This window comes from Neltuma alba, unplaced genomic scaffold, assembly GCF_004799145.2.
Source record: "Neltuma alba isolate B1F8T4 unplaced genomic scaffold, ASM479914v2 tig00007707_pilon, whole genome shotgun sequence".
In the NCBI taxonomy this organism is placed as follows: domain Eukaryota; kingdom Viridiplantae; phylum Streptophyta; class Magnoliopsida; order Fabales; family Fabaceae; genus Neltuma; species Neltuma alba.
In genome coordinates this window covers 59169-71884 of record NW_021634850.1, presented here as the reverse complement: position 1 = coordinate 71884, position 12716 = coordinate 59169, and the positions used below count along the sequence as shown (strand labels likewise).

Here is a 12716-nt window from a genome sequence, read left to right as displayed (position 1 = left end):
AATAGTAATCACAATTTTTCTTTGTTTGTGAAAAACATGTTGAAGATAATTTATAAACAGAAGCAAATAATTATATGTATAGTACCACTTATTCCTATATGTAAGTCACTTATAGGAGAAAAGTTTATTTCTAAATATAAGTAATTTATAGAATAATTAATAACTTTTTAAAATTTTTTTACCCCTATTTATTACAATAAAAAAAAGGTAACATATATTTTTTCTCGACGCCATGTATGTAACAGGGGTGAGTGTGAAAAACTTTATCAATTTAATGCATTATTTATTGGTATGTAAGAATGAGGTACAAATAACTTGTATGTAGGAATAGAGTGATGGTGCTTCCTCCTGTACTTATTATAAACTTAAAATAATTAATTTCCATAAAAAAATTTTAAAATTAATTAAAAGCAATAAATGAATAAGAAATATAATTTTATCTTCAAATACGCTCTTATAATAAATGAGAAAAAATAAAACAGAATGCATGTGAAAATATAATGACAAAAGAGAGAAAATAAATAATTAAAAAAAAATATTAGATGTTGAGACAAACCGAAATTTAAATTTATAAAATGGACCACACAGTTCTTTAAACTTAAAGTTTATAAATATAACAAAAGAAAGTAACAAGGATTTTGTACAACACAAACAGCTAGATGCACAAATAGGGACCAATCTCACTTATTGGGCGATTCCTAAACAAGCTCGATCGGATGGGTCCATCCCGTCCCTAAAAAACTAGCTAGTATGGGACGGGCCAATCCAGGCAAGTGTAAGGGTGAGCATTCTTTTTTAATGTATATTAATATGTTATCAGCCATATCTATATATTTCAATAAACATATTTATCAACAGTCATGCTTGTTTGCTTGAAATTAACAAATCGATCAACCTGCCGGTTTAAATAATTCTGATGGACAAAATTATTTAAGTATGAATCTAGTTAATATCTCACCAATAATATTACAGACTACTCCAATGGAAGAACCTAAATGCTTTCAAGAGCTTAAACCTATTCATCACAATATCGTCAAGAGGTTGATCCGGTGCTTCTCCATCTTCCTTGATCCATGGATGATCTGTTTCAAATTAGTTTCAGAATTATAAATATCAGTGCTTAATTAATCTGTTATTAGAACATGCATGAGCCTACATCTCAAGATGGTGATATATTATATATAATGCCAGATATGTAATATATATTGAAATTCTTTTTCTCTTATCATCCTTCACCCAATAGAAGAAAACTCACATACCCATCATACCCATAAAGGGTTAAACTAGTAACTTTACATTTAAGAAAAAAATTTTAAAAAATATTTAGTGTCATTTCACATTTGGGTTAGAAGCATTGCCGTACATATATTGAAATTCTTTTAAATCATAAATGAGAATTAGATATAGTGTTAAATGACTGCCTCTATTTATATCTGTTAAATTGTAAAAAGTGCAACACTGGAGAGGATATATATATATATGGATTTACGCTCTGTTTTTTAATGTGTTTTTTTTAAAGAAATTTTTTTATTCCGATAACATCCTTCTATCCACTAACTTTATCCCAATTAATACAGTGCAAGTTATTAAAATATTCTTACATGTCCATTTCAATCTATAAGAGATTTCTGGAATAAATTGTGAAGATTAGTGAACCTCATTAAATATAGTTAGAATTAAATAGTATTTATTAGGGCTAAGGTGCGCCCAGCACCCTGAATTATTTACCCAGGTGCGTCCAGTGACCTAAAGTAATTTTGGGTGTATCCAGTGTCATAAACTAATTAAAATGGTGCGTCTATATCCCAAGCTAACAGAAATGTTATGTTTAACTGTTACTTTCCTGACTCAGCTTAAAGTTGACCCCAGATATTCTAAATGGTAGACATATGGACATTTGATATGTATTATTCTTACTCAAAATTGAATTTATTTCCTTCCTCTTCTTCTAAATAAATTGACTTTTGAGTAAGAATAATACATATCGGGTGCCCATGTGTCTACCATGTAGAATATCTGAGGTCAACTTTAAGCTGAGTCAGGAAAGTAACAGTTAAACATAACATTTCTGTTAGCTTGGGATATGGACGCACCATTTTAATTAGTTTAGGACACTGGATGCACCCAAAATTACTTTAGGCCACTGGACGCACCTGGGTAAATAGTTCGGGGTGCTGGGCACACCTTAACCCTATTTATTATAACTAACTAATTTGTTTAGCATTTTTAATTAATCTATTTAAATTAATAAGTAGCTCTTATATTAAGAATACAACATACTCAAGACTTGATCGGCTGTGAGCCTGTGGTTGGGATCTGAATTCAACATTTTAGTGAGAAGGTCTTTTGCTGAAGGAGATATGGTTGGCCATGGATCCCTTGACAAGTCATATTCGCCTCTTTCGATATCATCGAATATCCCATTTGCATGTGCTGTCGTAATTCAAATCTATTTTAGCCCACAAATTTTAATCCCACCATTCACATTTATAACAAAATATTCATTTGATATACACGCACATTATTTTTCTGGTAATTCATTCATAGTACTTTAAATTATAAATAAGACGATGACGTTGGATGCAACTGAAAAATAACATCCAGAGTCTTGGATATGCTGGAAAAATAATATCAAGGTACTATATACGCTATAAATAAATGTTGGATACTATTGAAAAATAACATTAGAGTATTGGATACTATTTTACCCTAATTTTTATATTATATGATATTCTTGGATTAGATTCTAAAATTGTTGTATTTAACTGAACGTAACTCATTTAACATGATTTTTTTGGGGATAGTATAAGATCCTGACAAAAGAAAATTACTAAAAGGTCCCTTAACAAATGAATAGCTTATAATGACAAATTCTAGTATAGGAAATGATAGCATATTTCAAGTTTAACTACTCATTTATCATTCGAACTTTTTAGTAATTATCCTCTGGATACTTCTTTAGGACCTTAAAATAATTCCCACCCCCACCCCTTTTTTAAAGTATTTACAAATTTTGAAACTTTCGGCCTTGCTATATGGTAAAACTTGACCCAAATATTATCTATATAAATATAAAACAAATTATATTTTTTGAACGAAGAAACAAAATGTATTTGAATTGTGACGATTATTGGAGAGAAATCAAAGGGGTATGCGTGTGTGAGAACCTGGCCAAAATGGATGAACACCACAAAGAAGAGTGTAAAGGATGACCCCAGCACTCCAAATGTCAATTTCTGGCCCATATTCCCTCTTCAACACCTCAGGTGCCACGTAACACGCACTCCCAGCGACCAAGTCAAACACCTCTCCTAACAAAATCACAACAAATTTAAAAAAAAAAAAAACTATTTTGCTACTTAGTTATAATTTAATTATTTTGTCTCCATAATTTAACTCAATTATAATTCAATCCTTTAACTCATTAAGCTCATCATCAATCTCATAACTTTCAATCATTTAATCAATTGGTCCCCATGTTTTTCAAAAAATGAATTATAACTAAGTCAAGAAAATTAGATGTACATATATGATCGATATATGTGTGTGTGATGGAAGGAGATGAACTTATTAACCTTGTTGGTAAAAAGAAGAAAGAGTGAAATCAACGAGTTTGAGGGGAGAACTGGCCTCGTCATTAAGAAAGAGAAAATGCTCAAGGCATATATCTCTATGGATGACACCCATGGAGTGGCAAGTATGGATGGCTTGAACTATGTCCCGTAACAGCGCCGCCGCAGCTCGCTCACTGTGGTAGCCGTTGGCAATGATCCGATCGAGGATCTCACCGCCGGCGCAGAGCTCCTTGACGACACGAATCGATTGTGAGTCCTCATACAAGCCTTTGAGCTCCACAATATTAGGCTGGCCAGCCAAATGTTGCATGATTTGGACGTTAGTAACTTCATCCTCTATATCATCTTTGTTCTTGAGCTTCGTCTTGGCTATGGTTTTGCATGCAAATGGTTCGCCTGTTAACTTGTGTGTACATATATACGTAGGCCCAGTTTGGCCTCGCCCTATCTCATTTCCAATGCTATAAGTGGCCTTCAGAACTTCCATGGGCTCGGTGAAGATCTCGCCACCGGGGCCAGCTTGGGTGTGGCTGTCGATGTTCATCAACATGGTGGTGGGGTATTTTTTATGTGAAACGAGGAAGACAGAGGTTAGGAGAGGTATAAGATGGGGGGAAAAAATTACCAAAGGAGAACGTATTGGGCATGTCTATAAATTGGAGGGTTATGAGGGAAAAAAGGGATACATAGTTTCTTTGTTTATTTTTGATTTGTGGAATGAAATGGAGAAATTAAATTAAAGGTGGTGATAGAAGAAGGAAAATTTGAGCGAGAATTAGGGATATTTGTCTGGTTGTTAAGGAACAGGTTGAGCAGAATCCTGAGGAAACACACGCATCTAACTCTATTTTAGGTTAAAATTAAAAAGTAGACATCATATGATATCATTAGATATTTTTAGATAAAGCTCGATCCAGTACCTGATCTTATTTTTCAAATGCATTCAGCATTCTAATTTTTTATAGTGCATCTAGTACTTCGATCTTATTTTTTTGTACATTCAGCACTCTGATATTATTTTTTTTATTTGCACCGTTTTTAGGATGTTATTAGGGTACTAGCTATATGCATCAGAAAAATAAGATCAACATGCTGGATGCAGCATATAAAAGATTAGGGCGTTTGATGTATTTTTATTTTATTTTCTTTTTTTTTTTAAGGTTAGGTGAAGAGACTTAACAGAAGTGCTTTAATCAAAACTATATGGTGCAGCTAGCTATAGGTTAGTAAACCAAAGCTATCTTCCTATAAGTAGGAGATCACATGCTCAATTTTACTTATAATTTCTAATTATCAGTGTTGATCCCCTAAATAAGAAATATTTTTTAGATTAATTATGCAGATATATGTAGGGAAAATCACACACACACACACATATATATATATATATTGCAAATCACATATCAAAAACCGTTATAAGACTTCTATAGGTTTTGACAACAAATGAGTGGCAAATGACGACAAATTTTGACAAAATACCTTATTTACAATTTTCAATTTTTATGGTCTTTTCTTGTTATTTTTTCATATATATATATATGTATATATTAGAATTTTGTGCGTGTGAATGTGTGATAGAGAACATTTATACAACCATGCGAATATATATAATTATGACGCCATTGGAGAAGAAAATTTAAACCTATTAATCAATTAAAGAATGAATACATAAGAATACACCCTTTGATTCCTCCATTAATGATTGCAGCAAAAAATGGAGAGAAAGAAAAGAATAAGCGAATCAAAACCCAGAAAATTTTTTTACATTATTCATGATGATCAAATTAACTTATCCTCTGTGTGTGTGTTTTGAATGGGTCTGTCTTTTTCTCCTGTGTTCATCCCTGATGAATGATGATGACCAAATCCTTAACTTATATCCCCTCGCAACCAACAGACAATGAATATATTCACAATGTTTCTTTCTTTCACGTCCCATGCACGTACGTACGAACGAGTTTATCCTCCGATGAAAATTAAAGGGCCTGAAGCTGAATAATGATGGATGGATCCCTTTTAAAAATCATGTTACACTTCCTCCTCCTCCGATCGAGTCCTTTCGATCATTTTGAAGATCTCATGAAATTAAACAAATGACTCCGTACGTCTCTTCCTGGTTTGGGCTTCCGGAGCTCCTTTCCTCATCATTGCCGAGAACTCCTCATAGTTGATCCGACCATCCTGTCCCCACAAGATTGAACAATATTCAATCATATACATATATATATACATTTATATATTTATAGTATGCACACAAATTCTAGAAAACGATACAACTAATGATATGTCAGAGTCTTTGCACATGAACCAAACCAAATCGGATCGGTCATTAGCCTGATGAGAGGGACTAGGTTAAAAAATATCTACTATGATGCCTTCTTAATGCTTGTTTGGATTAATGCTGGCAAAATTTTTTATCTCCATTATATTTTGAAAATTAAGGTTGGGGTAAAAGTTGTAATGTGATTTATATTTAAATATACTTTTATTAAGAAAACATCAATTTGACAGTAAATTGTTTGGATAATATAAATATACATATATATAGAGAATAATCAGAAGTCAGAAGCTCCAAAACTAGCTTTGGCTTTTGGCCAAAATCTGCTATTTATCTCCAAAATCAAACTATTACCTCATATTCTAATTATAAAATCTCATTTGTAGTATACAAATAAGGTCTTATAATTAGGACAGGAGATAGTATCATTTTGGGTATCAATTGGCTTTTTAGGGTTTAAGTGAGTTTTGATTAATGACCTAAAAGCTTATCCCAATCCAAGCCTTATATTTAAAATTTTAGTCCGTTGACTTCACTTGATCTAGAGAATGGGAGAGGAGTTAGTTATTATTTGTCTTTACTTTGATCCTTTTCTCTTTATCACTACTATTTCGCTATATAATATGTAACCCATGTATAATTTCAGAGATTGGTTTTATATATAATGCAAGAAAAGATGCCATTTTGATCTTTTTGTCAACTTCTTAATTAATTAAGAACTTGGTTGTTTAATCTTTCCCACTATCAATCAATATTACTAACCAAGAAAACAAGAAATCCCCTTATTGTTATAGAAGAAATTATAAAACTTTTAATTTCACTTTGAGGACTTACATTATCGGAATCGACTTCTGATAATATTTCGTTGATGTCCCTACCATCATGCATGTTATATTCTCGGAGTGCCTGCTCTAGTTCTTCAACCGTAATGAACCTGAAACGACAGTTATATGTGAAACCTTAGTTAATTAGAATCAAATTGTACTAAATAGTCTAATTAATTATTAATATTAATATATTCAGATAATGATCAATTTATATAATAATTACCCGCTATTGTCTTTATCAAAGTATTGGAAAGCAGTATAAAGATGTTCTTCTTTGTTGATTCGGTTCAAATGCAATGTTGCTGTAATGAACTCGTCATAATCTATGGTTCCATTGCCATCAGCATCAGCCTGTAATATATAATAATTCATTTATACACAAAGAAACATTATTAATTCACACAAAAAAATCATGTATTATTTGTAATGAAATATCACAGAAGGAAGATTTTTTTCGTAATTAATAATTAAAGGGGACTTACAGCTTCTAATAATTGCTTGACTTCTTGTTCACTTAGTTTTGTGCCCTGCTTTGCAAGCCCTTGCTTGAGCTCTTCAATGGTTATGGTTCCACTATTGTCAGTGTCCATTCCTTTGAACATTTTCTTTAACCCCATGATTTCTTCCTCTGATAAGCACCCAGCAATTACCTGCACATACATATATGTGTGTGTGTATATATCAAGCTGAGTCCATTTCTTGCTGCTTTATAAAATATTTTCAGAGCAAATAATACTACCTCCTATCCTTAATATAGGAGCTAGTTGGGATTTAGATTTGGTCTTAAATATAAGATTTGAATCTACTTTTTCTTTCATATTTATATTCTTTTTTCTCAAACCAACTTACCTAATTTATAAATTACTACCTCCAGTATTTAATATAGGAGCTAGTTGGAGATTCAATTTAGTCCTAGGTATAAGATCCCAATTTACTTTATCTACAATATTTATCCATTTTGCCCTTAAGTAATCCCTATGATAATTGCATATATTAAGGAGTTACTATCAAAGGTGATTCAAATGCATATGGTTAATAAGAATATTTTACGAAAGATAATATTTATTTATTACAAAAATCCTAACTTAACTTATTTCTTTAATATTCGTAAATTTATATAGAGGTAGTAGTGTATAATCTTATGTTACACAAGGATATTTTAGGGAGATCAGGTCACATTTATTATAATTAAGTGATTTATCATACTTTCTTAATTAAGAAACAGGAGTAGTATCTTGTTTATTCACTTCATCAAAAAAAAAGAAAAAAGTATCAGGTTTATTCAAAGGCGTATGGGTAATTAATTATTATACCTTTAGAGCAACTTTCTTGAATTGATTCATCGCTCTGAATTGCTTGAGTCTGTTGAGCACAGCATTATCAAGAGGCGTATCTGGTGCTTCTCCATCCTCCTTTATCCATGGATGATCTGGTTTTAATATAATATTAATAATCAATGCAAAAGATAAATTGAAGGAGATTGAAGAAAGAAAGAAAGAAAAAAGAATGGATATAACATACTCAAGACTTGATAGGCTGTGAGCCTCTGCCTGGGATCTGAATTCAACATTTTTCTGATGAGATCTTTTGCTGAAGCAGATATGCTTGGCCATGGATCGGTTGTAAAATCAACATGCCCTCGTAATATTGCATTGAATATTCCATTTTCAGATTCTGCAAAATCCCACCATTTATTATAATCCAACTTTCAATTTAATTTCCACTATATATGCATTTTTGTTTTCTCTTTTGGGACTTAATTTCTTTTTAACCTCTTCAAATAACACACAAATTTGTTGCTTTTAATTAGTCCCATTGACTGGCAAGGCATTCTCGTAACAAGGTTCAGCTTAAGACTCTATTTCATGTAGATTTTTCTTTTGTTAACTTTTACAAGGAAACAAGTTTGTAACGTCGATCATGGAGGACTTTTAATGTCAGTTTTGAGAAGAGGGACATCTAACCAATCGAACCCAGGTTTAAAATCAAGATCAGTGATTAAGTTTGCGTAACTTTCTACCGAGTTATTTATTTCTGAGTATGTAGAGTTTTAAAATGAGGTGACTCTATTGAAAGAAACATATATTTTTTTTTTGGCCAAAACTGAAGAAAGATATATAAATATACGAACCTGCCCAAAATGGAGGAATACCACAAAGAAGAATGTAAAGCATAACACCAACACTCCAGATATCAGCTTCTGGCCCGTATTTCCTCCTCAATACTTCTGGTGCTATATAATATGCACTCCCAACAACGTCTTTAAATACCTCTCCTGACAAATTCAAACCATTCAAATTATTCTATCATCAGAACCCATTCAAATGAACAAAAAATTATCATCCTTGATAATAAGTTTTACCCTTTATAATATTCATCTCTGGTTTAAACTGTTTGCTCGATTAATAGGGACGTTACAAGGGTTTCTGGTATTATGCCAATGACCACACACACACACACACACACACACACACACACACACAAAGCTTGAGCTCGGTAACAATGGAGAAAATTATTGCGAATGAAGGAGATGAAACTTAATGAACCTTGCTTGTAAAAAACGGATAAACCGAAATCGGTGGCTTTGAGGGGAGAATTCTCGTCCTTATTAAGCAAGAGGAAATTCTCAGGCTTAAGATCTCTATGTATGACGCCCATGGAATGGCAAGTATGGACGATCTGCACTATGGTTCTCAACAAGGACGCGGCGGCTCGCTCGGTGTAATGACCTCTGGCGATGATCCGGTCGAAGAGCTCGCCCCCGGCGCAGAGCTCCATGACGAGATGAACCGATTGTTTATCTTCGTACGCACCTTTGAGTTCCACAATATTAGGCTGACCAGCCAAATGGTGCATGATTTGAACCTCCCTACGTACATCTTCTATGTCATCTTTGCTCGCAAGCTTCCTTTTGGCTATGGTTTTGCATGCAAATTGCTGGCCCGTTGCTTTATTTGTACATAAATGTGTGACTCCGAATTGTCCTCGTCCTAGCTCCTTTCCAATGCTATACGTGGCCTTCACGTCCTCCATGGGCCGGCCAAGGACGGTGCCGATCGGGGTGGCCTTTTTCGCCCGAGGAGGGGACGGTGTCGGAGAAGGCTTGGAGGACGGAGGTTTGGTAGGGGTGGATGTCCCGGGGTTGTTTCCACCTCCTCCTGTTGATGCATTGTTCTGTTGGTTGTCGGCGTTTGCTTCTCCTCCCTTGTTGTTGTCGGTGACCGGGGCATCGCTGCCCTTGCCGGAGCAACAGTTGCCCATGGCGGGGGAAAAGAAATAGATGTTGAAAGAGATTGAGACAGATATAAGATAAGGAAAGGTCAAGTTTTGAGAGAGTTGGGGGCTTTGGGGGTTTGAAGGCAAAACTTGTGAGGCTGGATTCTGGAGAGAGAGAGAGAGAATAATTTGGGGGATAAAGATAAAAATAAAAATTAGAAAATAGGAAATAGGAAATAAAAAAGCAAACATAAATGGAAAGCAAGGGATATTGTTTTGTTTGTTTATTATTAATTACTCCTCCGGTCCTAAATGTAAGACCCTTATACTAGAGAGTATAAGGGTCTTACATTTAGGACCGGAGGAGTATTTGTTTTGTTACGAGATAATGTTGGAGATGGTGAGAGATTGTAGGAAGAGCTAGTGGGTAAGGATCAAGATTTGAAAGACGGCAAATTTAGGAAGTGTGTGTGCGTGTGTGGTGGCTAAAAGGAGAAGAGAATCCTTCGGAAAGACATAGATTTTGGTCTGTTTTATGTCAAAACCTTTGCTTTCTCACAACTGCAACTTGTAACTCACCCCAAGTCAAATGTTGTCCCGAAACATACATGCATCCCCTTCACTCTTGAAGCTTGCCCCTTCTCAAGCAAAACTCACACATGTATATAATTTAGTATTTCACTTATTAATATAAAAACTAGTTAGTTATTTACCAAATTTTTCAAGTATTGTTTAATCCAATTGGCCGGGAAAAAAATCCAATTGATTGCAGTTCTTTTGACACTTTTTTTTTTTAAAAGGAAATAGTTAGCTTTACTTGTATATGTATAAGGGGAATTGAGTAATTTTCCACTTGACTCAATCAATGTTGATTAATTTTTCCTTGGCCAAAAAATGTTGATTAATATTTCCTCTAGTTATTAATATATGAGATATTTAACTAATTTGAATTGGTTAAGAAAATCAAATAGATTAACTATAATAAATATGATATGGTCTCTCTAAAATATCTTGCATAACATTATATTATATTATTTGGGGAAGTACGATAAATGTATATGAAAAACAAAATGAAATGAGATTTTGTATATCTAATATTAAATTTCATTCTTCAACTAGTTCATATATTACAGATCAAAAGGAGTATTTATTTTTATAAAATATTCTAATCCTAATACTAATTATACTACCCCGCCATACTTTTTTTTTTTTTGGGAGTAAACCCACCATACTTTAATATAAGGGTTATTTGATTAATTTTTGTAGATTAAAAAACAAGATGAGTAAGTTAATTATAACAAATGTGACGTGATTTTTCTTGAATAATCCAATGTGCAATAATAGATTATATATCCTTTTATAGGGTAGGTAACTTAATTTAAAAAATGGTAAATAAAGGAAACAGAATAAATTGAGATATTATATTTAGGATCAAATTCGATTCTTCAACTAACTCTTATATTATAAAACTTTGGCAAGTGCTCCTCTCTTCTAATTTATAGGATAGGAAAAGAAGATATTTTTTTGTCCTATTTATATAGGGCAGTGAGAGAAACATTGTATATAAATATATAATTTTATCTTTCATTTATTATTGTGTAGACTTTGTTTACAAGAGATATAATGTATATTAAATAAGAATAAAATTAAAATGTTGTTGAATTTTAAATGAGAGTTAGTAAATTTTAAATTTTATTTATTTATATAAAAGATGTTAGAAATTATTCACAAGTACAATTAGAAGAGTATATATACAAACTCGCTAACAGATCTTCCAAAAAAAAACGTACACTCCCCCAATGAACTTGTAGCTTGTAGCCACGTAGGAATCACTACCAAATACTCCTCCGGTCCTAATTATAAGACCCAATTGACTTATTTGAGGAGATTAAGGAAGTAAGTTAAGTTGGTTATTTATAATAAATAAGTGTTGTCATTCCTAAAATATCCTTGCTAATTAAGTATATTGACTAAAACTATCATTATTATAAGGATTATCTTGAAAAAAAATGCATAAATATAAGAGACAAAATGGATTAGGGTCTTATAATTAGGACCAAATAAAAAGTCAAATGGGGTCTTATAATAGGGACCGGAGGAGTAACATCCTACCAATCGCTGAGGTAAATTAAAGGATAAAGGATTCCTTAGTGGATGAATTAAATGCCGGTGATTTTTATAAAATTCCGTACGAGAGCCAGTTAGAAAGTTGTCAATGGTAGTTATTACCTAATTACTACTAATATGCCCCTATTGTAATATATCTCACTTGCCTCTATGCAATTTGTATGTACTCCACCTCTTTTTTTCAACTTGTTTTATGTTTATAGGGTTTTATTACATAATGCAAGTTAGCAAAATGCTATACATTTTTTTAAATTTTTTTAATATGCCATCAACTTTTTATTTATCATCTTTCTATATAATTATCTCTTGAAGTTAACTTGCCCTTAATTTGTCGCTTTGGGGTTACTCTAAAAATTAACCGAATTAATACAATATAGTGCACAATCCGAGTCGTATTCACTTTGAGGAGCCGAAAATGAAATTAAACCCTAGTAAATAAATGCAGTAACCTAAATTATAAAAAGGATTTTTGATTTGAGAATTTCTAATTAAACACCATGAATTAAATTGAAATTAAAATACTCTTTTTTTTTGTTTTTATGTAAAAAAATGATTAAAATGAATGAAGATTAAAGAAATGAAAATGAGACACACAAATAATACTGATGATAATCAATCCTCCAATTCAACAACGCAGGCAATCATCACTCTAAAAGGTGTGGGAGTTAAAAACAATGAATTAAGAATTATAAT

At 32.5% G+C, this 12716-nt stretch overlaps 2 protein-coding genes across 2 annotated transcripts; both read right to left on the bottom strand.

Annotated features, from left to right (window-relative positions):
* Positions 1-966: 966 nt before the first annotated feature.
* Positions 967-4125, bottom strand: LOC114753117 (calcium-dependent protein kinase 17-like). Its single transcript, XM_028941780.1, has 4 exons — positions 3576-4125; positions 3168-3311; positions 2281-2433; positions 967-1082 (listed from the first exon to the last, which is right to left on the bottom strand). The coding sequence occupies exons 1-4, from the start codon at positions 4123-4125 to the stop codon at positions 967-969; spliced, it is 963 nt and encodes a 320-aa protein (XP_028797613.1).
* A 1535-nt stretch (positions 4126-5660) lies between these two features.
* LOC114753116 (calcium-dependent protein kinase 17-like) lies at positions 5661-9941 on the bottom strand. The gene is made up of 8 exons (XM_028941779.1): positions 9227-9941; positions 8812-8955; positions 8202-8354; positions 7994-8109; positions 7163-7330; positions 6904-7031; positions 6688-6787; positions 5661-5756 (listed from the first exon to the last, which is right to left on the bottom strand). Exons 1-8 carry the CDS (start codon positions 9939-9941, stop codon positions 5661-5663), a joined length of 1620 nt encoding a protein of 539 aa, XP_028797612.1.
* Between the last annotated feature and the right edge of the window lie 2775 nt (positions 9942-12716).

What these genes read in the sequence shown, in the direction of transcription:
- LOC114753117 (XM_028941780.1), bottom strand. Translation starts at nt 4,125, where the DNA reads ATGTTGATGAACATCGACAGCCACACCCAAGCTGGCCCCGGTGGCGAG. An exon ending in TTCTTCTTTTTACCAACAAG is followed by an intron (nt 3,312 to 3,575) that starts GTTAATAAGTTC and finishes TGATTTTGTTAG; the next exon opens with GAGAGGTGTTTGACTTGGTC. An exon ending in CACAGCCGATCAAGTCTTGA is followed by an intron (nt 1,083 to 2,280) that starts GTATGTTGTATT and finishes AATTTGAAACAG; the next exon opens with ATCATCCATGGATCAAGGAA.
- LOC114753116 (XM_028941779.1), bottom strand. Translation starts at nt 9,941, where the DNA reads ATGGGCAACTGTTGCTCCGGCAAGGGCAGCGATGCCCCGGTCACCGAC. An exon ending in ATCCGTTTTTTACAAGCAAG is followed by an intron (nt 8,956 to 9,226) that starts GTTCATTAAGTT and finishes TGAATTTGTCAG; the next exon opens with GAGAGGTATTTAAAGACGTT. An exon ending in TTTGATAAAGACAATAGCGG is followed by an intron (nt 6,788 to 6,903) that starts GTAATTATTATA and finishes CTGTCGTTTCAG; the next exon opens with GTTCATTACGGTTGAAGAAC.